The sequence below is a fragment of the Chlorocebus sabaeus genome, chromosome 5 (genome assembly GCF_047675955.1).
Source record: "Chlorocebus sabaeus isolate Y175 chromosome 5, mChlSab1.0.hap1, whole genome shotgun sequence".
NCBI classification, from domain to species: Eukaryota; Metazoa; Chordata; class Mammalia; order Primates; family Cercopithecidae; genus Chlorocebus; species Chlorocebus sabaeus.
Genome location: NC_132908.1, coordinates 5282889 through 5309664, shown reverse-complemented (window position 1 = coordinate 5309664; position 26776 = coordinate 5282889). Strand labels below are relative to the sequence as shown.

The 26776-nt window shown below is 42.5% G+C and overlaps 2 protein-coding genes across 4 annotated transcripts in view; both read right to left on the bottom strand.

Moving 5' to 3' along the window:
* RBFOX1 (RNA binding fox-1 homolog 1) overlaps positions 1–26776 on the bottom strand; it is a 2485439-nt gene that overhangs the window by 2404228 nt on the left and 54435 nt on the right. The gene's annotated exons all lie outside the window — the stretch shown is intronic.
* Positions 18350–19326, bottom strand: LOC103227857 (large ribosomal subunit protein eL34-like). Its single transcript, XM_037989545.2, has one exon. The coding sequence runs from the start codon at positions 19208–19210 to the stop codon at positions 18857–18859; it is 354 nt and encodes a 117-aa protein (XP_037845473.2). The 5' UTR covers positions 19211–19326; the 3' UTR covers positions 18350–18856.

The following is a 26776-nucleotide window of genomic DNA, read 5'->3' as shown; positions in this document are numbered from 1 at the left end:
TCCCTTCCTGGACCTGCGTTCCCCTGCCTTTTCAGCAGCAGCGTTTAGAGGCAGAAAGTAGAACAGAGGTTACCAGACACTGAGGAGCAGGGGAAATGGGAAGTTATTGCTTAGGGTATAGAGTTTCTGTTCAGCAAGATGACAAAAATTTTGGAAATAAAGAGGGGTAACTTCACACAACAGTATGAAGGTACTTCACGCCACCAAATTGTAAACTTAAAATGGTTTAAATGGCAAATGTTATGTTATACATGTTACATATACTTAACTACAATTTTACAAGAAGAAATGCAAAGCAGTGCCTGATCAATGGAAGAACAGAATAAAACAAACGTTTCTTGAGTAATTGTCAGGCACTGAATGAGGCCCTTTCAGGGATGCTTTTTTTTTTTTCTTTTTGTTTTCTTTTTTGTTGTTGTTGTTTTCTTTGTGACAGAGTCTCACTCTGTCACCCAGGCTGGAGTGCGGTGGCGCGATCTCAGCTTCACTGCAACCTCCACCTCCCAGATTCAAGCGATTCTCGTGCCTCAGTCTCCTAAATAGCTGGGATTGCAGGCATGTGCCACCACGCCCAACTAATTTTTTTATTTTTAGTAGAGACAGGGTTCCACCATGTTGGCCAGGCTGGCTTGAACTCCTGGCCTCAAGTGATCAGCCCACCTCAGCCTCCTAAACTGCTGGGATTAGAGACGTGAGCCACTGCGCCTGGCCAGGAATGCATTTTTATTTAATCTTCACAGTAGATCTGCAGGGTAGGTGACTTTGTCAGGGTGGTCCAGAGAGGCAGAACCAATAGAAGACATATATATATACATATATCGAGAGATTGAGAGAGAGAGAGGAGAAAGGATTTATTAAGGGAATTGGTTCACTCGTTTATGGAAGCTGAGAAGGCTCACAATAGGCTGTCTACATGCTGGTAAACCAGGGAAGATGGTAGTGTGGCTCTGTCCAAGTCCAAAGGCCTGAGAACCCAGGAGGCTGTCAGTACAAGTCCCAGAGCTCAAAGGCTCCAGAATCTGTAGTTCTGACATCCAAGGGCAGGAAAATATGGGCATCCCAGCTCCTCCAGAAGAGAGAGAGTGAGAGTTCACCCTTCCTTTACCTTTTTGTTCCTCTGAGACCCCAGCCAATTGGACGCTGCCACCCATATAAAGGAGGAATCCTCCCTGCTCAGTCCACTGGCTCACTTGCCAATCTCCTCCAGCAACACCCTCACAGATGCACCTGTGGTGGCCCAATCATCCTAACTGAATGCCAAACCACCTGGGTCTCCCTTTCAGCAGAAGACAGATGGACTCAGTGTGTTGAGAATAATTAATGCAATGATTTAGAATACACAGTGCTTCACCAGCTATCTGGGTATCCCCTAATTAGTCAAGTTGACACCCAAAATCAACAATCACAGTAGGTATTCTTATTCCAGTTTTTAACAGATGAGAAAAATGAGGCTTGGCAACGTGGCTAAGTAATGTGCACAAGGCCCCCCAGTTAATGGCACATGGCAGAGTCAGAAATCAAGCACATTTATGGTTGTGGAGGGTGTGTTCTCATAGCAATGGAGGAGGATATTCAGAAGCCTCTGACCTGAAGCTGCTCCGTGGCAACCATCTCCACCCATTCACGGGAGACTGCCCATGTTCTGGGCAGTGTGGTGGGCACTAGACACACACACACAGTTCAGCAAAGACAGACTTGGCCATCACATTATAGAAGGTGCAATGCCACATTGAGGCACGTGTCCTGAGGAAATGCAGTAAGGATATCTGAGAAGGCGGAGATCTTTCCCTAGCCTGTTGAGTCAGAAAAAGCATCTGAGGGAAGTTGCACTCAATTAGAGATGTGAAGAATGAACAAGAGTTAACTGGGTAGAGGAGTAAAAGTGGGAGAATGCCAGGCAAAAAGTCACACAGGCAAAGGCCCTGTGGCAGGGGAGTGTGGTTTGCTGGGAGCTGAAAAGCAGCCAATGTATGGCTGAGAGCAGAGACGGCAAGGAGAGGAGTAGGGCAGGGGAGGTCTCTAGTGGTGGGAGGAGACCTAATCCAGGTGGGACTTGAAACCACAGGGGCCAGGTGGCACCTGTCAAAAGTTCTGTCTTATGCACTACCGGGTGACTCTCCAAAGACAGGCCTATGAGAATGCATGATGAGTCTGATACTCTGGCATCAGAGCGTGTCTACAGGCTCCAGACAATGTGAGCACAGAGGTGGACATCCCAGTGTGCCCACCCTATGTGTTCTTTGTAAAAGGGAGAAGAGCTCACCTTCTTCCCAGCCTTCAGAAGGCAGCAAGGCAGGACTGAGACTCCCATAATGACCTTCCTGGTGCTCTTACACACAGCACTCATCAGCAAAGCAAATTTAAAATGCCTTAAATTCATTCCCTGCAAAAGCACTTTCTGTACGTGACAAACAGGGTCCCTGCTACACAAACATCAAGCATAATTGGGATTCTTGTCCCCTGCCTCTCTGCCTGGCCCCTGAAAAGAAGGGGAGCCCTCCCAGCACAAAACACCTGCAGAGACAGCTTGCGGTGCAGCTACGCAGACCCCGTTCCCCGGGAACTGCTCCAAGAAACGCCAGACTCAGGAACTGAGTAAAATCACAGCAGTACCCTTTTCCACTGTTGATTTAGATCCTGCAAGATATGAATTCTAAGCACATCCCTGTCTCCATTTAATCACCGGTGATTACGTGGCCTGTGGGGCAATAATAGGGCAATTAAACATGGAAATGCTAATTTTGACTTAAGACATTTCACCTGGACAGACGGGCAGCCTCCTCCCTCGTCCCATAGCAGATGGGCCTCATCGAACCTTCCTCTCTGGCATCTTCCCTCTAGTACAGAGCCATTTGCCCCGTCAGCCCACAGACTCCACCAACAGCGTGATCTGTACATTTCACTTCATGTATCTTCCAAATGGTTCCATCATGATTCATAAGGCTCCAGAACTAAAATAAATGTCCTAGGCAGATAAACTGGTTCCTCTGAACAGCTGACACAAGGGCATCTCGCAGAAGCCCCCAGTGCCCTTTCCAGGGTCACATTATGACTTCTGTGGTCCCTGGGTACTTTCACTTTTGTGGGCTGCTTTCCTCCATTAAAAAAAAATTCAAAACGGTATTTTTTGTCTGTATTGGTATAAAGACATATATATCACTACTATATTTTTAAGTGTTTTCTTTGACCTGAAAGTTCTTTTTTTTTTTTTCTTTTTTTTTTCCCAATATCTTCTGGTTTTAAAAATAAATGAGGGCAGGTGTAGTGACTCATGCCTCAAATCCCAGCACTTTGAGAGGCCAAGGCAGGAGGATTGCTTAGAAGTTCAAGGCCAGCCAAGGCAACATAGCAAGACCGTGTCTCTATAAAATATGAAAAAATTAGCTGGGCATGGTGGTGCATGCCCGTAGACCCAGCTACGAGGGAGGCTGAGAAAGGAGGATCACTTGAGCCCATGAGATCGAGGCTGCAGTGAGCTGTGATTGCACCACTGCGCTCCAGTCTGGGCAACAGAGTGAGACCCAATCTCAAAAAAGAAAAATAAGTAAATAAAAGAAATGAAAGCATTTTCATGGGGCACTGTGCCTGCTACACCTAGTGAAGAGGTCAGCCCTGGTACTGCTTCTCCTAGATCCCTTAAGAGAAGGAGAAAGACTGTTCTCAGCAGCTCCAGAGGCAGAGCTTACCTGTGCCATGGGGCACAGGTCTACCACTCCCCCACTCCACACTCCACATTTCCCTAACAAACAATAGCTACACATCCACCCAAAGGTTGGTTATCTGTAGTGGTCCGCAATATATGCATTCAAAAGTTGGGTTGCCCAAGCTTGGACTCCAACTCCATCCCATACCCACTGTATGACCTAGGCCAACTGAATTCTTTTTTTCCTTGTATGCAAGTGGGGATAATACAGCATCCAGCTCATCAGATTGTCAAGAGGGTCTCATGAGATAAAACTTGGGAAGTGCTGCATAAATGTTAGCTCACATTATGCAATCATTATTATTATTTATTACTATTATTATGTGTTGTTCTTTGTACCCCTCTTGAGAATCTGATGGAAGCCATAACCTTACCTAGAGAAAGGACACACAAAACATCCCATACATTTCATGGGAGCTCAGGCCATCACCACCCACCCACCCAGAGCCTCCAAAGCCCACCCATAACTCTCTGATATGGTTTGGCTGTGTCCCCACTCAAATCTCATCTTGGGCTGTAGCTCCTACAATTCCCACATGTTGTGGGAGGGACCTAGTGGGAGATAACTGAATCATGGGGGCCAGTCTTTCTTATGCTGTTCTCACAACAGTGAGTAAGTCTCACCAGATCTGATGGTTTTAAAAAGAGGAGTTCCCCTACACAAACTCTCTCTCTTTGCCTGCTGCCATCCACGTAAAACATACCTTGCTCCTCCTTGCCTTCCACCATGATTGTGAGGCCTCCCCAGCCACGTGGAACTGTAACTCCATTAAACCTGTTTTTCTTCCCAGTCTTGGGTATGTCTTAATCAGCAGCATGAAGATGGACTAATACAGTCTGCTTGGAAGTCATGGGTCTCAGATTAAGGAGGTCATATTTAGATGGTCCTGTTGGTTCTACAGGAAAGGACCTGGTGAACAACATAAGCCACTTCCAGACTAACCTCCCAAAGACACAGCAATGGCACTAATGCTAGGAGTCACATCAATGTGGGGACAGCCATATCTAGAGCTGTCTTGTCACCTGGTACTTGCTCTCATCAACTGCCATGATTTGAGACCATCCAAGAGGACTTTGGGGAGGAGGAATGAGAGATCCTAACTATTGCAGCAAATGGTGCAATTTGCCCTGCTTCAACAGGTTGTACATGACTTTGAGCAATGAGCATCCCTGCCTGGGCTTTCGTTCTCCCATCTTTAAAGTGGGGGCAATGGTATCCACCTTGCTGGGTAGCTGTGAAGACAAAATCAAACTGTTCACAGAAAGCACCCAGTACAGCACATGGCACAAAATGGAATTACATCTCATCACTGAGCCTGCCATTCTCAGCGGTGTGCTTGGGGGGAAAAAAAAAGTCACTAAGCATCATTAAACAAATAAGTGCCTACTGCTGCTCATGCCGAAGCAAGCCAAACAGAGGCACCATGTGAGAGGCAGCAAGACTGCAAATCAGATCCTGCAATCTGCCATGTACGACTCTCTATTCTGGGACTGTATCTGAAGACACTCTTTGGTTGTCTCTGTCCAAGGATCTTATGAAGTTTCACACAGCTCCCTCATGCATCTGCAGCATCAGCCACTGTAGAGGATGACTGTCTGTCTCCGGGGTGTCCTCAGGACTCCTAGATGAGTCTAAAGGATCCCATATCATCTATAATTTAAGACATGTCGCCAGGCACGTTGGCTCACACCTGTAATCCCAGTATTTGGGGTGGCTGAGGTGGATGGATCATGAGGTCAGAAGTTCAAGACCAGACTGGTCAAGATGGTGAAACCTCATCTCTACTAAAAAACACAAAAATTATTGGGCGCGGTGGCAGGCACCTGTAATCCCAGCTACTTGTGAGGTTAAGGCAAGAAAATTGCTGGAACCCGGGCAGCAGAGTTGGCAGTGAGCCAAGATGCCAAGATCATGCCACTGCACTCCAGCCTGAGTGACACAGCAAGACTCCATCTCAAAAAAAAAAGACATGTCTTCCCAACTGGGAGAAATTCCGCCCTAAGTTTCAACAGCCCTGGAAGACACTTGCCTACATGTTCTCAGTTGTGCTTCAGAGATCTTCTTTCACCCGAAGTAAGCTACACTCACAACAATGGACTATATACGACCAGAATGCCCCAAACATGCATTCCATGTTAGTAAAATCTATCTGGCTATTCTCATGCAATGAAATAGCAAACCGATCTTTTGTGTAATACATATGGGGTTTCATTCGTGCAGCCCCTCTACACCTCCTGAGCCCACTCTAGGTATTAGGTGCCATCTGAAGCACTGGGAAATTCAGGCATTCATAGAACACGGCCTCTGCTCTTGCAAGGCTCATGATTTACTGGGCAGGATGGATTTGCCCACAGATTATTACAGCACTGTAGCAAGGAGCAAGTGACCATGGAAGTCTAGAGAAGGAACAACGTCAGAGCTACTTCCCAGGCACAACTGAGGTTTGCTGAAGGTGCATGTAGATTGGCAACAAGAAGAGGCCAAAGCATCTGTAATTATTCCCTACTAAGAGCATAGTTTGAAATCAGCAAGAAAAAGACATAATCCCATCAAAAAGTGGACAAATGACATGAATAGACATTTCTTAAAAGAAGACATAAAATGATCAACAAACATAGGAAAAAAATTCTCAACATCACTCATCATCAGGGAAATGCAAAATAAAACCATAATGAGATACCACCTTACTCCAGCAAGAATGATTATTATTATAAAATCAGAAGACAATCGATGTTGGCATGGATGTGGTGAAAAGGGAACGATTATACACTGCTGGTAGGAAAGTAAATTACTACAACCTCTATGGAAAATAGTATGGAGATATCTTAAAGAACTAAATGTAGATCTATCACTTAATCCAGCAATCCCACTACTGGGTACCTACCCAAAGGAGAAGTCATGATAGCAAGAAGACACCTGCATACATATGTTTATTGTAGCACAATTCACAATTGCAAAGATATGGAACCAACCTATGTGCCCGTCGACCACTGAGTGAATAAAGAAAATGTGATATTAATATACATATCTGTGTGTATGAGTGTGATATGTGACACGTACATAAGTACATACATACATACCATGGAATACTACTCAGCCATAAAAAAGAATAAAAAAATGTCTTTTGCAGCAACTTGGATGGAGCTAGAGGCCATTAATCTAAGTGAAGTAACTCAGAAATGGAAAACCAAATACTGCATGTTCTCACTTACAAGTAGGATCTAAGCTATGGGTACATAAAGGCATACAGAGTAGTATAACGGACACTGAAGACTCAGAAGTGGGGGCAGTGGGGGTGAGGGATAAGAAACTAAATAATGAGTACAATGTACACTTCAGGTGATGGGTGCACTAAAATCTCAGACTTCACTACTACACAACTCATCCAGGTGACCAAACACCACTTAGACTCCAAAAGCTATTGAAATTTTTAAAAATTTTTAAGAAAAGAGTGTAGTTCGTTGGTGCAAACTATACTTTTCCTTCTGAAAAATAATGCAAACCCCAGTATTTTTTCCAAAATAAAGGAAAGAAAGGATGGATGATAGCACAGCAAGAAATTAATTTCTCAGGTCTAGCAAGACCCTACTGTTTATAGATGGTGTCATCCCAGCTGAGCACTAACCCTCCTGTTCAAGTTGCTCATAAATTGGAAATTGATTCTAACCTTACAATGGTATGTGGGTGCAGCCTCTGCCCATGAATCTCTAGCCCAGCCAAATGACCTGGACAGGTACAATTCTCACTCCCTCCCCCAGATACAGGTGAGGAAACAGAGACTCAGAAATGTTGTATATGCCTGAGTTCACTGTACTTGGAAAATGTTGATGCTGGGACTTTAACACATCTGCCTAATTCCAAAGTCCACAATTTTTTTTTGTTTGTTTTTGTTTTTGTTTTTGTTTTTGAGACAGAGTCTGGCTCTGTCGCCCAGGCTGGAGTGCAGTGGCATGATCTCGGCTCACTGCAACCTCCTCCTCCTGAGTTCAAGCAATTCTCTGCCTCAGCCTCCTGAGTATCTGGGACTACAGGTGGGCACTACTATGCCCAGTTAATTTTTGTATTTTTTGTAGAGAAAGGGTTTCCCCATGTTGGCCAGGCTGGTCTCGAACTCCTGCCCTCAAGTGATCCGCCCACCTCAGCCTCCCAAAGTGCTAGGATCAAAGTCCACACTTTTTACCTCTGCACTCAGCTGCCCATTCCAGGACAGATCAGGAAAGATTTTGGGAAGGAGGTAACATTAGAGTTGAACCTTAAGAGAAAAATAGGAAAAGTGCATCCATGGCTAAGCCAAAAACAGTTTTCAGGCTCCCTGTCAGTTCACAGTGTGCAGAGATGAACAAGCAGCTCTCTCTAAATCAAAGGACCAGAAAAAGAAGCTTTGGCTCCAGTTTCAATTTGAAAATGACCCAAGGAACAATGCCTGTGATACATCTAAAAACGCCAGGCAAGTAAAGTCTTTGAGGGTCAGATGAACTGTGGTCTTCTGTGTGAGTATCTATACACTTACGGTATAGTTTAATAAAATTGCTTCTCTTGGATTTCATTCCTTTGTAAAATCATACTCTCTATAATCATAATTGAAAAGCACTGAATGACATTACCAAATTGGAGACTCAGAAGGGTGAGAGAGTGGGAGGGGAGTGAGGAACGAGAAATGACTTCGTGGGTACAATGTACACCATTCAGGTGATAGTCACACTTAAAGCCCACACTTCACCGCTATGCAATATATCTATGGAACAAAATGGCACTTGTACTCCCTAAATCTATAAAAATTAAAAAACAATTTTTACAAAATTAGGGGATTCAGACACATAAAAAGCATGGCACGGCATTACGAACCCTTAGGTAAACTTCAGGATGAATCAACTTTGGTGTTACTTACTGTGGCATATAACCACTAAGTTCTACCTAGTTTTGTCTGAGAGGAGAGCTACTTCATCTATGAGAACTGTTATCAACAACTAGATATATCTAAGTGAAAAATAATAGAGAGAGAAAGAGAGATAGCGACAAGAGATAAAAAGAGACTGAGAAAAACTTTTTAAACACTAAGTAAGACTTCTGGTTTAAAGGAGAAGACGTCCCAAAAGGATAAGCATTTATCACCTCCTAAAACCCAATAAAATGATAGTAAAGGAATTTTAAAAGTCAGGGATCTGCAAGAATTACCAGAAAGAGAGGGAGCTGTCTTGTTAAGGACAGATTTTTAACAAATTCATGCAGTATGTTTGAGGAAGTTGACAGGAAGTGGAGTAGAGGAAACTCTAGCCAAGACAACATGAGAAAGGAAAGGGATCAGCCAAGGAGAAAGCTGATCCCCTTCAAGAACCCCACAAGGTCTTACGACCTGGAACTGCCAAGCCCAGGGGAGTTGGGAGAGAAACACAGAGCTGAAAACACATTGCATTTAGCAGAGAGGTCTCAGGACGACAGCAGTGCTGTGCAAATTGGAGTACTGGGAATCTGTGAAAGAGATCTCCAGAAAAAGACACAAAAGAGGAAAACTTGACTGTATACTTAATACAAGACAAATATTGAAAAAAAATGTAACACATAGCAAAGACAAATTGTTGAAAGTAAAAATAAAGGCAACTATAAACTCCAGAAGAAAAAAAAAAAGTCATTTTAGTATTATCGGCTATGAAAAGAATAATATTTACATAGCCAAAATAATATAACTCTATTTATTGATTTTACTAAATATAGTCAAAATAGCAATTTGTTGAGGTTAAAGGAAGGGGAGACATGGGTTTGAGATGAGGCTAAATCTCATCTATCACAGCCAGAAATCTGAATTACTAACGACTGAAATTGATCAGTCAGATCAGTCAAGAACCAGCAATATATAAATATTGTCTGAGCCTTGGTGATCACCACCACTGGGAGGTTGAAGCTAAGAGAATTCAAAGTTGTTGCCTCTTGGGAATGGGCAAAGGCAGAAAATAATTTTTTTTTCTTTTTTCCTTTTTTTTTTTTTTTTTTTTTTTTTTTTTTTTTTAAGACAGAGTCTCACTCTGTACCCAGGCTGGAGTGTAGTGGCGCAATCTCAGCTCACTGCAACCTCCGCCTCCCGGGTTCAAGCAATCTCCTGCCTCAGCCTCCTGAGTAGCTAGGATTACAGGCACCCGACACCATGCCCGGCTAATTTTTTGTATTTTTAGTAAAGATGGGGCTTCACTATGTTGCCCAGGCTGGTCTCAAACTCCTGAACTCAAGTGATCCGCTCGCCTCGGCCTCCCAAAGTGCTGGGATTACAGGCGTGAGCCGCCAAGCCTGGTCAATTATTTTTCATTGTAAGCCTCTCAGTACTGCTTTATTTTTTTAACCACAATCATGACCATTTTAAATTACAGCTATTATGGTCAGGTACTGTGGTTCAAGCTTGTAATTTCAGCACTTTGGGAGGCCAAGACAGGCGGACTGCCTAAGGCCAGGAGTTCAAGACCAGCCTGGGCCACACAGTGAGATCTCATGTTTACAAATAAAAAATTAAAAAATTACCTGGGCATGGTGGTACATGCCTGTAGTCATAGCTACTCAGGAGGCTGAGGTGGGAGGATTGCTTAAGCCCTGGACTTTGAGGTTGCAGTAAGATATGATGGTGCCTGCACTCCAGCCTGGGTGACAGAGTGAGACCCTATCTCTAAAATGTAGTAATAAATCAAAATAAACAAATAAAATCTAAGACCCCTAGGCCTGTGTGTATGTGCACATGTGTGCACAATTCCCTGTGTGTGTGAGATCAGGTATGTGTTGGTGACAGCATCAAAATGTCTGGAATAAAGCACCTCACACTATGAACAGGGGTGAAGGTGGCACCCTCAGAAAATAGTGGTATGAGGAGGGGAAGTGGTAAGGGAGGATCCATTTTTTCTTCTACGTCCTTCTCTGCTGTTTTATTTTAACTTCGCCACGAGCATGTGTTTCCTTCGTGATTATTTTTAAATGGAGGGAGGGAGGGGAAGATGGCAGGGAGAGAATCAGGAGTCCAGAAAATACTGGGCAGGTGGGTGTGAAGCAGATTCAAGAGAAGTAAAACCGACTCTGCACACCTGAGTGCCAGAAAAGTCTCCTGGTCTGAGCACAGAAATAGGACTTGTCAGATGCCTCCCTAAACCATGCAAGCATGAAATGCAAGCAAAGCAATGAGAGTGGCTAGCCTGGGGGCCCACCACCTCGAATGTAAAAAGGAAGTAGCCAACTCCATTGCCAGGCCCCAGGAACAGCCAGGTTGGCGGTGGTTTGTTTGGTTTTCCTGCTCCCCCACTCCACCTCCTGCCACGGAGAAGCTTAAGTTGAAGTGAAAATAGTAATTTCATATTTCTGCACTAACCAGCCAGCAAAGATTGCCAAAGTTTTGCTGAGATGCCTGCCATGGGGAAGGTGAAATAAGCCTCACCCCCAGTGGCTGCTGCTTCTAGACATGATTCTCCTCGACTTAGACCAAATTATCCTCACAAACCCTGATGATGACAGAGAACATGAAGGAGGCTGAAACTTGCTGTGAACAGTGATGTGATGCTTTGCCTACCGTCCTCCAAGAAGCAGAACAGAGCAGACGGGGACTCTAACAGACACAAGGCATAAAGTGATCCGGGTGATGGAGGGCAGGGCAGAACGGGCATGCTCTCTCGGAAACAACTTGCCTTGCTCTGCAGAGCATTGCTGTGCATTTAACTCAATCTAACACGATAGATCTCTAATCGTCAGAATTCCACAAGACCCCGGCCAGGCACAGTGGCTCACACCTGTAATCCCAGCACTTTGGGGGGCCGAGGGTCGTGGATCACTTGAGGTCAGGAGTTCAAGGTCAGCCTAGCCAACATGGTAAAACCCCATCTCTACTAAAAATACAAAAATTAGCTGGGCATGGTGGCACGCACCTATAATCCCAGCTACTTGGAAGGCTGAGGCAGGAAAATCACTTGAACCCAGGAGGCGGAGGTTGCAGTGGGCCAAGATCATGCCACTGCACTACAGCCTGGGTGACAAGGGTGAAACTTCGTCTCAAAACAAAAAAGAATTCTAGAAGACCTCTGTCTTGGAAAGGGAGTATCTGGAATATTGGCAGGGACTGTTATCCAAATCAGTGAAGGTTCTAAGTCTTCTTTACTCACCATTCTATATTTATTTTTTTTGAGACAGGGTCTTGCTATATTGCCCAGGCTGGAGTGCAATGGCATGACCTTGGCTCACCGCAGCCTCAACCTCCTGGGCTCAAGCAATCCTCCCACCTCAGCCTCCCAAGTAGCTGGGACTACCGGTGCACTCCACCATGCCTAACTACTTTTGTGCATGTGTCTATCTTTTATAGAGGTGGGGGGTTTCACTGCATTGCCCATGCTGGTCTCAAACAACTGGACTCAAGCAATCCTGCTGCCTCCAGCCTCCTAATTGGGACTACAGGTGTGTGCCACACATCAAGCTGATTTTTGAATTTTTTGTACAGATGGGGTCTTACTATGTTCCCAGGCTGGTCCCATACTCCTAGGCTCAAGTAATCCTCCCACCTAGGCCTCCCAACGTGCTGGGATGATAGGCATAAGCCACCGCATCTGGCTTACTCACCATTCTAAAACTGAAGTATAACTCCCTGTTTAAAACCTTAAATGGCTGCCTATCATCCAGAAGTTTCCATCTGCATGTGTGCCCCTTGCTTCTGCATCTGTGGGATTTCCCATTTCTTCTTCAACGGACTTTATTTTTCACAAGAAAATAATTTCACAAAACATCTCTTGCAAGGGCAAGAAATATGGAGAAGATTTGATAAAATCTCACAAATCCTAACAGCAGGTTTCTGAAAACCACTTTGTTTTGCTAATTAATAGGGTAAAACATGGTCTTTAAGGAAGTCCAGGGAAACATCTAGAGATACAGAGTTGAGATGAAAATAGCCCCCCATCATTTCCAGCCAGACCCCCTCCTCAGTCATCCTCCGTAGATGTAAGTGACCCCCAGCAGAAGACAGAAAGCAGCTATTTCAGAAACTCCATGGGAAGAATCTCTACCAAGATGTTGCTAATCACAACAAAAGCCTGTGTGGTGCCAGGCTCAGAATAGGAACACTTGATCTCTGTTTAATATGAGCCCCAGCTTCTGTAATTAAGTGTAGCAGGTGAAACCAGTCCCTCACTGATTCTGAAACATGTGGTACTCAACTTGGTCCCAGGCTGATCTGACCAAACCAGCATTCTGTAAGGCTACCCATTCAGACTTCTCCACACGCGCCATCTTCCTTCAGCATCTACCCCCTTCAAAGCCCACCTCAGTCATGCTACATCACACAAGCTGCAGGTGGATGAAAACCTACTTGTGAAAGGCAAAACTCCCCCAAGTCAATAAGCAAAAGACAAAGAATGGAAAAAAAGGTAAAGGACATGAATAGGCAAATTTCAAGAAACAAGATTCAAATTGCCAGTAACGTCATGAAGAGGTTCAAATTCGTGGGAAATAGGAGCAATGCAAATGAAAACATGTCTCTATATTGTTTGGGGGAAAAAAATCACTTTATCTGGCTAACTCCTACCAGTCCTCCAGGTCTCAGCTGAAATTCCTCTTCCACAGAGAAATTATTTCCTTCACAGCTCTCATCATCAGTTATGATAGATTTAGTTGTATGTTTATGAGTCTAATTTCTTCTGTTTTCCCTACTAGCCCATGAGCTCCATGAACAGAGCCACAGTATCTGATTTATTCACTACTAATGTCCCCAGGACTTAGAAGAGTATCTGGTAATAAGAGGAGCTTAATAGGTATTTATTCAATGAATGAATGAATGAATGAATGAATGAACAAATGAACAAAGCAAAGCTGGCTTTCTGCAGCACTGAGATACGATCACCACGACAGACTCAACTCCCCTAAAGGGCACAGGACAGAAGAACACAGTTACCCCAATGAAGTTCAAAAAGTAGGAGGACAAAGAGCTGTTCCAAGGCCCACATACCTGTAATATAAATGTGGGAGGACTACAGAACACCCATCTACAGGACTACTACTGGGAGGCCTTCTGATTTAATATCCCTAAAAGGTATAGCAGAGGATGCTACCAATGTGTAAATCCTCCCAAAACTTAAGCCTTTAAATTCTACTGCACAGGAGCTGTCAGAAAGCAATATTTTGTGAGCTACAGATTCCAGTAAAACTCACTCTGAGGTGATGAAGCCTTCCTTGGTAGCCTGAGGACTGATATATGAATAATCTGCCAGCATTATGCTGTGTCACTTAAATATTCCTTTGGAGATTTGTCAGAAGGAAATTTAAGTAAAATTAAAGTTCAAATGGAAATGAAAAATTAAGTTATGATCAAAGCTATAATCTCATATTAGATCTTTAAGAAAAAATCGAGAGAGGTTCCATTTAAGATTTCCTGTTTTGTATTTATGGATCCGAACTCAGGTACTCCCACTGTGCCTTGTTTGAAAGGCTGATATGCAGGGTGTGGGCCTCCTCCCTTATTTAGATGCTGAACCTAGCTCCAGGGGAAAAAAGGTATCTCAGCTTCTATGGGCAATTCAATTTTAATCATTTTTGCTATATTGGAATTTTCATAGGAGTCCAGGTACAAGAGATTCAGAATTAATCTAAGTCATAAACAAAGCAAAAAAAAAAAAAAAAAAAAGAAGAGGAATGGAGTGAATAATAATTCAACACCTACAAGGCCTGGTTCCTTTTTCATATAATATGCACTGTGGTGGGGGAGAGAGGAAGGGACCCGAGTGCTGTTTGGAATCAAGCCCCTCAATGTCAGAAGCATGTCTGAAGTTTACCTAAAACACTGGCATCTGTGACTCCCACAGCCAGCTTTTCTCCAGGGTTTCAGAATGTTCCCTGCCTCCTAACAAACTGAGGGAAGCAGCTGTGATGGAAAGAGAGGTGACAGCAAACAGAAGTCTGGAAGCCCCTAGAGAGAGACACAGCTTGACCGTGGAACTGAAATACAGACTCCAAAAGACTAGCATTTACTGCAGACTGAGCCTTGTATGGCTTGTCTGCAAATAATCCTCTGCCTGTGCAGCTCATGTGGCACAGCCTGACAGAAAATCCCAGGGAGAATAAGGATAATATCCAATGTGCCCTGTGCTATAGGAATCCATCAACACCATGATGATAATATTAATAAAACCAGTGAGGCATCCACTCCAGTAAAGACCAGCAGCCTCTGTGAGTCTAAGCTTAAGGCAGCTGTATTCCTGAATCGTAAATAATATAGGTCATTTTCCAGCTTGAAGTTTTCTTTATCAACCAAAGCAACACCCAAAAAAGTACACACAAAATACTAGGAAAGAAGTATTAACCCAAAAGAAGGTGGTAAAAGAGAAACGGAAGAACAAAGAATGGAGGATACAAATAGAAAATAAAAGCCAAGATAGACTTAAACCTGACCATATCCATAATTACATTAAATATAAATGGCCTAAACGCTCCAGGTGCAAGGCACAGATTGACAAATTAAACAAAAAAAACCAAGATTAACTATATGCTGTCTATAAGAAACACAGTTTAAATACACAACACATACAGATTAAACTATAAAAGGTGAGAAACACTTTAGATACTGTGCAAACACTGTCAGAGAGCTGGTTTGGCATGAATAATATCAGACAAAATCAACCTCTAGACAAAGAGCATTACTAGGGGTAAAAATGGTCATTTAATAATAATAAAGTGTCAATTTATAAACAAGACAAAATAACCCTAAAAATGTATGCTGTATCTATTAACACAGCTTCAAAATATATGATGCAATAATTGAAAGACAAATTCATCAACTGCACTGTAAGACTTTTAACATTCCATTCTAAGTAACTGTTAAAGCAACCAGAAAAAATTAGTAGGCATGTATTAAATTTGAATGACACAATCAACCAACTTGACCTACTTGATATTTATAGTATGACAGACCCAAAAACCACAGAATACACATTCTTTTCAAGTGCTTATGGAACATTCATTAAGATAGACCATATGCTGCTGCTCCATAAAGCTAGTCTCATTAAACTTAGAAAATAGTGAAATCAAAAACATGATTTCTCTGACAATAGTATTTAATTTAAAATCACTAAAAATAAGTTATCTGGAAAATTACCAAACATTTAGCAATTAAATAAGTCACTTCTAAATGCCCAAAGACTAAAATATGAGGGAAATTAGAAAATACTTTGAACTGTATGATAACCAAAAAACAATATATAGAAATTTGTGATACATAGATAAACCAACACTAGCCTGGATGTTTACTACATTAAATGCCTATATTAAAAAATAAGAAAGCTATAAAATGAATGATCTAAACTGGAACTTAAAAAGCTAAAGAGGAGCAAATGAAGCTTAAAGTAATTATAAGAAAGAAAATAAAAGTAAGAGAGAAATCAGTGAAATAAAAAACATGAATAGGGAAAATCAACAAAAGTTGGTTTCTTAATGAATAAAATCAATAAACACTCTATTAGCTATCTATTGCTGTACAACAAATTACCCTAAAACTTAGTGACTTAAAACAGCAAACATTTGTTGTCTCACAGTTTCTATAGGGTTTCATCTAGGTAGCTGTAACATGTGGTTCTTTTATAAGACTGCAATCAAGGTGTCAGCCAGGGCTGCAGTTAACTCAAGGATTTACTAAGGAGATGGAGCTTTGTAACCAAGTTCACTTTTTTATTTTATTTTATTTTATTTTATTTTATTTTATTTTATTTTATTTTATTTTATTTTATTTTGTTTTTTAGACGGAGTTTCACTCTGGCACCCAGGCTGGAGTGCAGTAGTGCAATCTCAGCTCACTGCAAGCTCTGCCTCCCGGGTTCACGCCATTCTCCTGCCTAAGCCTCCCAAGTAGCTGGGACTACAGGCACCCACCACCACGCCTGGCTAATTTTTTGTATTTTTAGTAGAGACAGGTTTTTACCATGTTAGCCAGGATGGTCTTGATCTCCTGAACTCGTGATCTGCCCACCTTGGCCTCCCAAAGTGCTGGGATTACAGGCATGAGTCACTGCGCCCGGCCCCAAGCTCACTTATATAACTGTTGGAAGTCTGTAAACACGTGCAGGCTATTGGACTGAGGGCCTCAGTGGCTGCTGGCTGCAGGCTTCCCTCAATTCCTTGCCATGTGAACTTCTCCATGATGGTAGCTGGCTTCCATTAGAACAAGCAAGTAGGAAAGCAAGAAAGGACAAAGAAGATGGAAGCAAGGATCTTTCTGTAAACTGGTCTCGAAAGTAACATCCCATCACTTTCTCTATGTTCTATTCATTAGAATTGAGTCACCAGGTTTAGTTCAAACATGAAAGGAGGAGATTACACAAGGATGTGGATAACAAGAGGCAGAGGCTATTGGAAGCCACTTTGAGAGCTGTCTACCAAAAATAAACCTAGAAAGAATGATCAGGACAGAGAGACAGAGAGAGAGACAGAGGGAGGGAGAGAGTGAGGGAAGGAGGGAGGGAGAGAGTGAGGGAAGGAGGGAGGGAGAGAGAGAAAGGGAGAAAGAGAGAGAGAGAGACTGAGATTCAGAGAGAGAGACAGAGACAGACAGAAAGAAACACACAAATTGCTAATATCAGCAATTAAAGAGAGGACATCACTACAGACACTAAAAGAATAATAAAACAGACAAAATGAACGACATTTTGCTTTTGAAAAATCTTGTTTTTCAAAACTGTCATTCATTTTGTGAATAAATTCAACAACCTAGATGAAATGAACAAAGTACCACAAAGTACCAAAATCAAAAAAAGCAACTAGAAAATATGAAAAGTTTTACAGTTATCATATAAAAATTGAATTCATAAGTGAACACTTTCCCACAAAGAAAAGCCAAGTCCCAGACGTCTTCACTGGCAAATTTCATCAAATCTTCAAAAAATAAGTAATAAAAATATTACTTAAATTCTTTCAGAAAATAATAGAGATGAGGACACTTTTCTTTTTATTATTATTATTTCAATAGGTTTTTGGGGAATGCGTGGTGATTGGTATATATTTAATGTATATATTTTTAAAATCACATAGAACACACAATTCCACGAATAAATTCATTAGTGGTGATTTCTGAGATTTTGATGCACCCATCACCCAAGCACTGTACACTGTACCCGTATGTAGTCTTTATCCCTCACTCGCTCCCAACTTTTTTCCCGACTCCCCAAAAATCCATTGTATCATTGTTATGCCCTTGTGTCCTGAGATGGGGATATTTTCAACCCATTTTTAAGGCTGGCATACATGCATACAAAAAAAAAAAAGAAAAAAAAAAAAAACCATCAATATCCTTCATGAAAGTTGATGCAAAAATCTTTAATAAAATATTTGTAAATCGAACATAGCAATCCATTAAAAGGATAACACAACACGACCAAATGAGATTTATCTCAGGAATGTAAGACTGGTTCATCATTCAAAAAGCAGTTAGAGTAACTCAACATGCTAAGAGAAAAAAAGGGAAAAAAAAAAAAAAAAAACATATGATTTTCTCAATATATGCCAAAAAAAGCATTTGACAAAATGTAACACTCATTCATGATTTTTATAAAAACCCTGAGGAAACTAGAAATAAGGGGAAACTAGAAATAAAAGGAAACTTCCTCAGTGGGATCAACTGCATCTACTAGGAAAAAAAAAAAAAAAAAAAAAAACCTACAGCTAACATCATATTTAGCAGTAAAACAATGAATGTTTTCCCCTTACGATCAGGAATAAGACAAGGATGTCCATTACCCCCACTTGTATCCACAATTTTACTAGAATTCCTAGTTAATTCAATAGGGGAAAAAAATTTAAACATGCATAAAAATTACAAGGAAAAGAAGAAAAGCTATCATTATTTGCAAATGACAGGATTGTATACATCAGAAAGGCCCATGAAATCTACAAAAAGCTCACCAAATTGAGTTAGAAATATTTCTAGATACAAAGTCAACATAGAACACTCAGTGACTGAAATGGCCGTCATCAAAAATAACGGTAAGGGCAGATGTTGGTGAGAATGTGAAACAACTGGAACTTTTATAGGTGGCTTGTGAGACTGGTGAAACCACTTCGGAAAATGGTGGGTTTTTTTTTGGTTTTTTTTTTTTTTTTTTTTTTTTTTTTTTTTACATACAGCATGTCTTTTTATTTTTATTACTCAAAATGTTTCATTATTTTTATTTAGCTTTCTGACTCTGTGCTTGTGCCTTCAACACTTTCACAACAATTTTCTGCTCCTCGATAAGGAAAGCACGCTTGATCCTGTCACGAACACATTTAGCACACATGGAACCACCATAGACCCTGCTGACATGTTTCTTTGTTTTGGACAATCTCATAAGAACTTTAGGTCTTACAGCACGAACCCCTCGAAGTCTGCCTGGGCACACACCACATGCAGATTTTGGTGCTTTCTCAACCTTCTTAGTATAAAGGTAAACAATTCTATTACCAGGGGTTCGGGACAGCCTAGTTTTGTTAGAGGCTGTATTGTAGGAAAGCCTACGTCGGTATGTCAAAGGCTGGACCATTCTGAGTGCCTGCAGACAACGTCCCCGGAAGAGCTGGAAAACGGTTTAACAGCTTCTCATAAAGTGAAACACACAGCTACCCTATGACTCAGCAATTCTACTCCGAGTATGTACCTAAGAGAATGAGAATACATTCACACACAGTTTGGTAAATATTTAGTCACAGAAGTTTTATTCATAATAAGCAAAAACTGGAAACAAATGCCTATTGACTGGTAGATAAATAACAAATAATAAAGTATGCATTCAATGGACTGCCACTTATCAACTAAATGTGGGAAAAAAAAAAAGAGAACCACTGACATGCATAGTACGGACTGATTTCTAAAACATTTTTTTTTTTTAGCAAAAACAAGGCCAGGCATAAAGGAGTGCACACCATATGATTCCATTTAAATGAATCCCAAGAACTGGCAAATTTAATTTACTGTGATGGAAATTGTTAGAACAGTAGTTGCCCCTGGAAGTCTACAGGGTTGTATGACAGGGCTACGAAAGAATTTTCCAGGGCCATAGAAACATTCTAAATTTTGTTTGGCATGATGGTTGTGTGGGTGTACGAAAGTCAAAACCTATCAAATTGAATGCTTAAGATCTGTGCATTTTAATGTATATATTTTTTAAATCACATAGAACACACAATTCCAGCTATCTCAAACTCAGTCCTGTCTGCACTCTGCAAAACACTGAATTTCTCAACATTCTCAGTATCATTTTTATTGCTTTTTTTCTGCCTCTTTTCCTTTGTTTCTCCCAACAAGCCAACCTCTAGCATTCCAGGTAGTCTTCACGAATGTTTCCAGCCAAGTTGTGAAGAACCAAACTCTACATAGAAGAGAAGTGAAATGAAAAAAAGGAGAGGAGATGAGAGGAGAGGAGAGGAGAGGAGAGGAAAAGAGAGGAGAGGAGAGGAGAGGGGAGGGGAGGGGCAGGGGAGGGGGAGGGAGAGGAAGAGGAGAGGGGGGAGGGGAGGGGGGGGAGGAGAGGGGAGGGGCAGGGGAGGCGGAGATGTTTAGTTTGGAGTGCTCTAGAAATCAAAACGCCATCATTCTTAGACTTATTTACACCAACACTCTCCCAAGATTTAATCTTACTATTCCTTCAAAATTTAATAGTCTCTTGTTACAACTCTCACTACAGAAGTTACAAACCAACTGCCTACAATGTATTTTGTTTGAACCGCAAGTTATTCTTTATTTGATCTAACATGTAATAATTAGAAAATTTCACATAAAAATCCAAACTTCCAAATTTTCTTAAACCATCAGTAGATCTAGCAATCATCAATGGGTGCTTAAGTGTGGCTGCCTTTTGTGGAAAGGGCAGCTTATCACGTCTTTTACCTAAATACATTTCTTTCCAAAGGACTCACTGTTTACTGCTATGACTACAAAAAGTTAATTCAATGGAAAAATAACATTGTATTCAATTCTAGCTTGACACTGTTGCCTACAAAAGTGTCTGGGCTACACCTTGCTTTCTATGTTTAAAAGGGAGAGTACAAGTTTAGACTTGGCCTCAAGTCTAAACTCCTTCATTGAAGAAACAGCCTATGGGATGGGAGAAAATATTTGCAAACCATACATCTGATAAGGCTAGAATATATACAAGGAACTCCAAAACATATAAGGAACTCAAACAACTCAACAGTAAGAAAACAACTCAAAAAATGGGCAAAAGATCTAAGTAGACATTTCTAAAAGACATAAAAATGACCAACAGGTGATATGAAAACTGCTTAAAATTACTAATTATCAAGGAATTGTAAATTAAATCCACAATGATGTATTACCTGACACCTATTAGAATGACTATGATAGGCTGGGCGCGGTGGCTCAAGCCTGTAATCCCAGCACTTTGGGAGGCCGAGATGGGCGGATCACGAGGTCAGGAGATCGAGACCATCCTGGCTAACACGGTGAAACCCCGTCTCTACCAAAAAATACAAAAAATTAGCCGTGCGTGGTGGCGGGCACCTGTAGTCCCAGCTACTCGGGAGGCTGAGGCAGGAGAATGGCGTGAACCCGGGAGGCAGAGCTTGCAGTGAGCCGAGATCCAGCCACTGCACTCCAGCCTGGGAGACAGAGCAAGACTCCATCTCAAAAAAAAAAAAAAATGACTATGCTAAGAAAGATGAAAGGTAACAAGTGCCGGTGAGAATGCAAGAGAATGCCTGCATGCTATCTTGGGAATGTAAATTAGTACAGCCATTATGGGAAACAGTACAGAGATTCCTAAAAAAATTAAGAGTAGAATTGCCATAGGATCCAGCAGTCACACATCTGGGTATATATCCAAAGGAGCTGAAGTCAGTCTGTTGAAGAGATATCTGCACTCCTGTGCTCACTACACAATAGCCAATACACAGCAGTAACCTAAGTGCCCATCAAAAGATGAACAGATAAGGAATATATATACAATGGAAGACCATTCAGCCTTTAAAAAGAAGAAAATCTTGTCATTTGCAACAACATGGATGAACCTGGAGGACATTATGAAAAGCAAACTAAGCCAAACTCAGAAAGACAAACCACCACATGATCTCAAATATATGTGGAATCTAAAAGAGTTGGCCAGGCACGGTGGCTCATGCCTGTAATCCCAGCACATTGGGAGGCCGAGACGGGCAGATCACGAGGTCGGGAGTTCAAGACCAGCCTGACCAACATGATGAAACCTCGTCTCTACTAAAAATACAAAAATTAGCTGGGTGTGGTGGCGCATGCCTGTAATCCCAGCTACTCAGGAGGCTGAGACAGGAGAATGACTTGAACCCAGGAGGCAGAGGTTGCAGTGAGCCAAGATTACACCACTGTACTCCAGTCTGGGTGACAGAGCGAGATTCCATCTCAAAAAAAAAAAAAAAAAAAAAAAAATTAACTCAGAGAAGAAAGAAAGAAAGAAAGAAAGAAAGAGAGAGAGAGAGAGAGAGAGAGAGAGAGAGAGAGAGAGAGAGAGAGAAAGAAAGAAAGAAAGAAAGAAAGAAAGAAAGAAAGAAAGAAAGAAAGAAAGAAAGAAAGAAAGAAAGAAAGGTGGTTGGCAGGAGCAGCAGGAGGGGAAAAGAGGTTGGTCAAATAATACAAAATGTCAGAAAGGAGAAATATGTTCAAGAGTTCTATTATAAAAACAACTTTTTAATTAAAAAATAAATTCCTCTATTGAACTGTGAGCTCAGTGAGAACCAAGGATTTGTCTCGTTGATTTTTCCAGATCCCTGGAACTAAGCACAGTATCTGGCCCAGAGCATTCATACACTTTTCAATTAAAAAGATTCAACAGGTTCTGGGGATGTAAACATCTCCCAAGTGGGAAATTTGAAGGCAGTGAGGATGCAGACTTACAGGACAGAATGGGAAGCTGTCTCCTGCTGTTCTAGCAAAGAATCCTAAATGAGGAAGAGACCAAGTCCTGAGAGGCCACCAGAAACATAGTCCCTCAAAGATGCATCTAACACAGATGGAGATGCTGCTTTTTATAAAATGCTACCCCCAATCTGAATGTCCAGCTAGCTTAGTGCATGCTTCAGACAAGTCAGATTGGAAAAAAGATTCAGGGCTCAAGATTACATCTCCAAGACTGGATGAAGAGGACATCCGTGAGATCAACACAGGAGAAGCTCACGGGGAACCCAGGGGCAATGGAGGGAGACACCTTTCACAGGCAGGAGACCAATGACCAGTGTTGACCTGATGATATTAACAATGGTAGTAATAATAAAGAACAGAGAAGTTAATATTTATGAGGTCCTTACTCTCTGATAAGTGGTATTCATGCATCCTCTCATTTAATATGCACTACAGTCCTGGAGGTAAGAAGCATAATTATCCCATTCTATGTAGAGAAAACTATGGCAACCAGATGCCTCCCATCCTGGTACTGATACCCTTGTATAACCCCCTCCCTGTGAACGTGGATGGGACCTAGGACTTTCTTATAACCAAGAGAATATGCCAGAGTTGATGGGATGTAGTGATTATGTTAGATAGGATGTTGTCTTGCTAAGAAGCTGTCTGTCTTGCTGGCTTTGAAGATGCAAGTTGCCATGTCATGAGCGGCCAGATGGAGAGGCCCATGTGGCAAGAAGCTGAGAGCAGCAAGAAACTGGGGCCCTGAGTCCAGCAGCCTGCAAGGAACTGAATGCTGCCAACAACCAGATGAGCCTGGAAGCAGATCCATCACCGGTCAAGCCTCCGGATGAGAACCGAGCCCTGGCTGACACTATGGCTGTAGCCCTGCACTGAACCCAGCAAAGTGACGCCTGGATTCCTGACCCACAGAAATCGTGCAGTGGTAACTGTGTGCTGTCTCGAGCCACAGAGTTTGCAGCAATATTGTTACACAGCAACAGATAACTAATATAGAAACTGTTTTACATCATGTACATTACTAAGGGAAATGTAGAACTTGGATTTGAGCTCTGATTTCAGAGTTGTGGTCTTAGTCTCCCCAGGGGGACCTGTTCTGGGAGACAGTTATGCCAAGCTGTGATGCTGTGATGATTGTTCTCTTCCTACCCAGAAGCTTTCAATATGTACATCAAGCATGTGACCCCAACTACACATACCAAATGTATTTCTGACAAATGCCAGGACATCGTGAGCTCTCTTGTTTTACTGAGAGCTCCATAAAGGAAGGACCATCTCTGTCTTTTTTTTTTTTTTTTTAAGAGTCTCACTCTGTCACCCAGGTTGGAGTGCAATGATGCAATCTCAGTTCACTGCAGTCTCTGTCTCCTGGGCTCAAGGGATTCTCCAGCTTCAGCCTCCTGAGTAGCTGGGATCGAAGGTGTGCATCACCACACCCAGCTAATTACGTATTTTTGGTAGAGATGGGGTTTCGTCATGGTGGCCAGGCAGATCTTGAACTCCTGGCCTCAAGTGATCTGCCTACCTCGGCCTCCCAAAGTGCTGGGATTACAGGCATGAGCTACTGCAGCTGGCCTGTCTTCTTTATGCTATGTCCACATGCAACAGCCCAGTGGTCAGCACACAAAGGGGTCCAAACACGAAAGGAGAGGGCAAACAAGGGGAAACCTAGGGGTGTTCAGAAATAGTTCCCAGGTCACTGCCTGTTTAAATATGTACAGTCCTGGGCCCCACCCACAAGATTCTGACTTGGCAGGTGAGAGTTGGAGATGGGGAGCTACTTGGTTAAGAGGGATCCCAGTGCATTTTGAGGCAGCTGGTTGTTAGACTGTATTGAAAAAATTACCCCCCAAAGACGTGAAGGGAAACAGAAAGGCACAGGCATGCTAGAGGCTAGAAAAGAACACAAGTAAAACACGAACAAGTTCATTCCAAAAGGAGATTCTCAACCACAGCTGCATATCAGAATCAGCTGGGGAGATCTGAAAACCCCAGTGTCCAGGCTCTGCATCCCAGATCAATTATTACAGAATCTCTGAGGGATGAAACATGGGCATGAGTATTTTTTGTTTTTGTTTTGTTTTTTGTTTTTGAGACGGAGTCTTGTTCTGTCACCCAGGCTGGAGTGCAGTGGTGCAATCTCAGCTCAGCAACCTCTGCCTCGCAAGTTCAGGCCATTTTCCTGCCTCAGCCTCCCAAGTAGCTGGGATTACAGGCATGCACCACCACGCCTGGCTAATTTTTGTATTTTTAATAGAGACAGGTTTTCACCATGTTGGCCAGGCAAGTCTCGAACTCCTGGCCTCAAGTGATCCGCCCACCTTAGCCTCCCAAAGTGCCGGGATTACAGGCATGAGCCATTGCTCCTGGCAGTATTTGTTTAATGAGGCCAAATGCACATAACATACAAGTCCCTGTGTGAAAGCATAGACTTCAGGGTCATTAAATACATTCACAATGTTAAGCAATCATCTCTGTCCAGTTCCAAAACATTTTCATTAACACCTCCGCCCCGCAAAAAAAATAACCCTGTACCTGTCAAGCACTCTCCATCCCTTCCCCTTTCCCCCAGGTCCTGGCAACAACTTACCTGCCTTCTGCCTCTATAGATTTGCCTATTCTGGACATTTCACATAAATGGAATTATATAATATATATAATAACCAAAAGGTGGCAACAACCGAAATGGCCATTTGGTTGAAGAATAAATAAACAAAATGTGCTGTATCCATACAATGGAAGTATTGGTGCATACTACAACGTGGATGGACCTTGAAAACATCATGCTAAGTGAGAGAGAGCCTTGGTACTGTCTAATCTCCCCAGGAGATTTCAAGGTGCAGCCAAGGTTGAGACCCACTGACAAGCAATGGTTATGGTTGGGTGCAGATGAAATAAGGCAGCCAGGGGCAGGAGGGATATCTCATTGAAGATGACTATTTGTGGATGCCTAGCAGGGGTGGGGATGAGGTGTAGTAACAGCAACTCCAATCTCCATACAGTGTGACTGATTTTATCTTCAACCAGCTGATATGCTTCTTGGGGTTTGGACACAGGACACCTCTGCCTCCCAGGTTCAAGCGGTAAGTCCTGCCTCAGCCTCCCAAGTAGCTGGGATTACAGGCGTGCACCACCACACCTGGCTAATGTCTATATTTTTAGTAGAAACAGGGTCTCATCATGTTGCCCAGGGTCTCGAACTCCTGGCCTCAAATGATCCACCTACCTCAGCCTCCCAAAGTACTGGGATTACAGGCGTGAGCAATAGTGCCCAGTCTCCAAATTCTATATGAAGTTTGACTTTCCACCTCCAGAAAATCCAAAGCTTAGCCCAAGTCACAGCGGGACACCCCAGAGTTACTTTGAGAGAAATATGCTTTTAAAAACAACTCCAGGCCAGGCGCAGCGGCTCACGCCTGTAATCCCAACACTGTGGGAGGCCAAGGTGGGCAGATCATGAGGTCAGGAGATCAAGACCATCCTGGCCAACATGGTGAAACCCCGTCTCTACTAAAAATACAAAAATTAGCTGGGCATGCTGGGTGTGCACCTGTAAACCCAGCTACTTGGGAGGGTGAGGTAGGAGAATTGCTTGAACCAGGGAGTTAGAGGTTACAGTGAGCCGAGATCACGTCACTGCACTCCAGCCTGGGCAACAGAGAGAGATTCCGTCTCAAAAAAAACAAACCTCCAACATGAACACCAAATGAGAAGCACTCATTGACTTCCCTCTACCAATCAGGGGGAGTGGTGGTGACAGTGCATGAGCGTCTACTTGCATTGAGTCTTAATGGAAAATAACGTTGTGTCACTCAAAGGAAAAACACATCACAGTCCAGGCCGGAGCTGTAGATTAATAATATGGCTGAGTGTGGGTACAGGCTTTCTGCAGCAATATTAAAACTGAGAAAATCAGCAGTGAAGCTCCAGCCACATTTCTGGCAAACGATTTGGGGGGAAACAACAGAGGCCCTGCTCAACTTTTCCTTCGCTGCACAAAGCGGGTTTGGCTGGAAATGCCAAAAGTGCTTGTTGCTGGGATCTTTCAAAGCAAGCGAGCTGGGAGTCCACCTCCCGCAGCCGCAGGCCAGAAATGGGTTGAGACCAAACTATTATAGTAACACTGGTACACATCTAAATAGATTTAACTCCCTCACAGCAATCCAGATTAATTTAATATGCTTTCTTAATGGCATTCCGC

Bases quoted from the DNA above. Each gene is read 5' to 3' on its own strand.
- LOC103227857 (XM_037989545.2), bottom strand. From the start codon at position 19,210: ATGGTCCAGCCTTTGACATACCGACGTAGGCTTTCCTACAATACAGCC.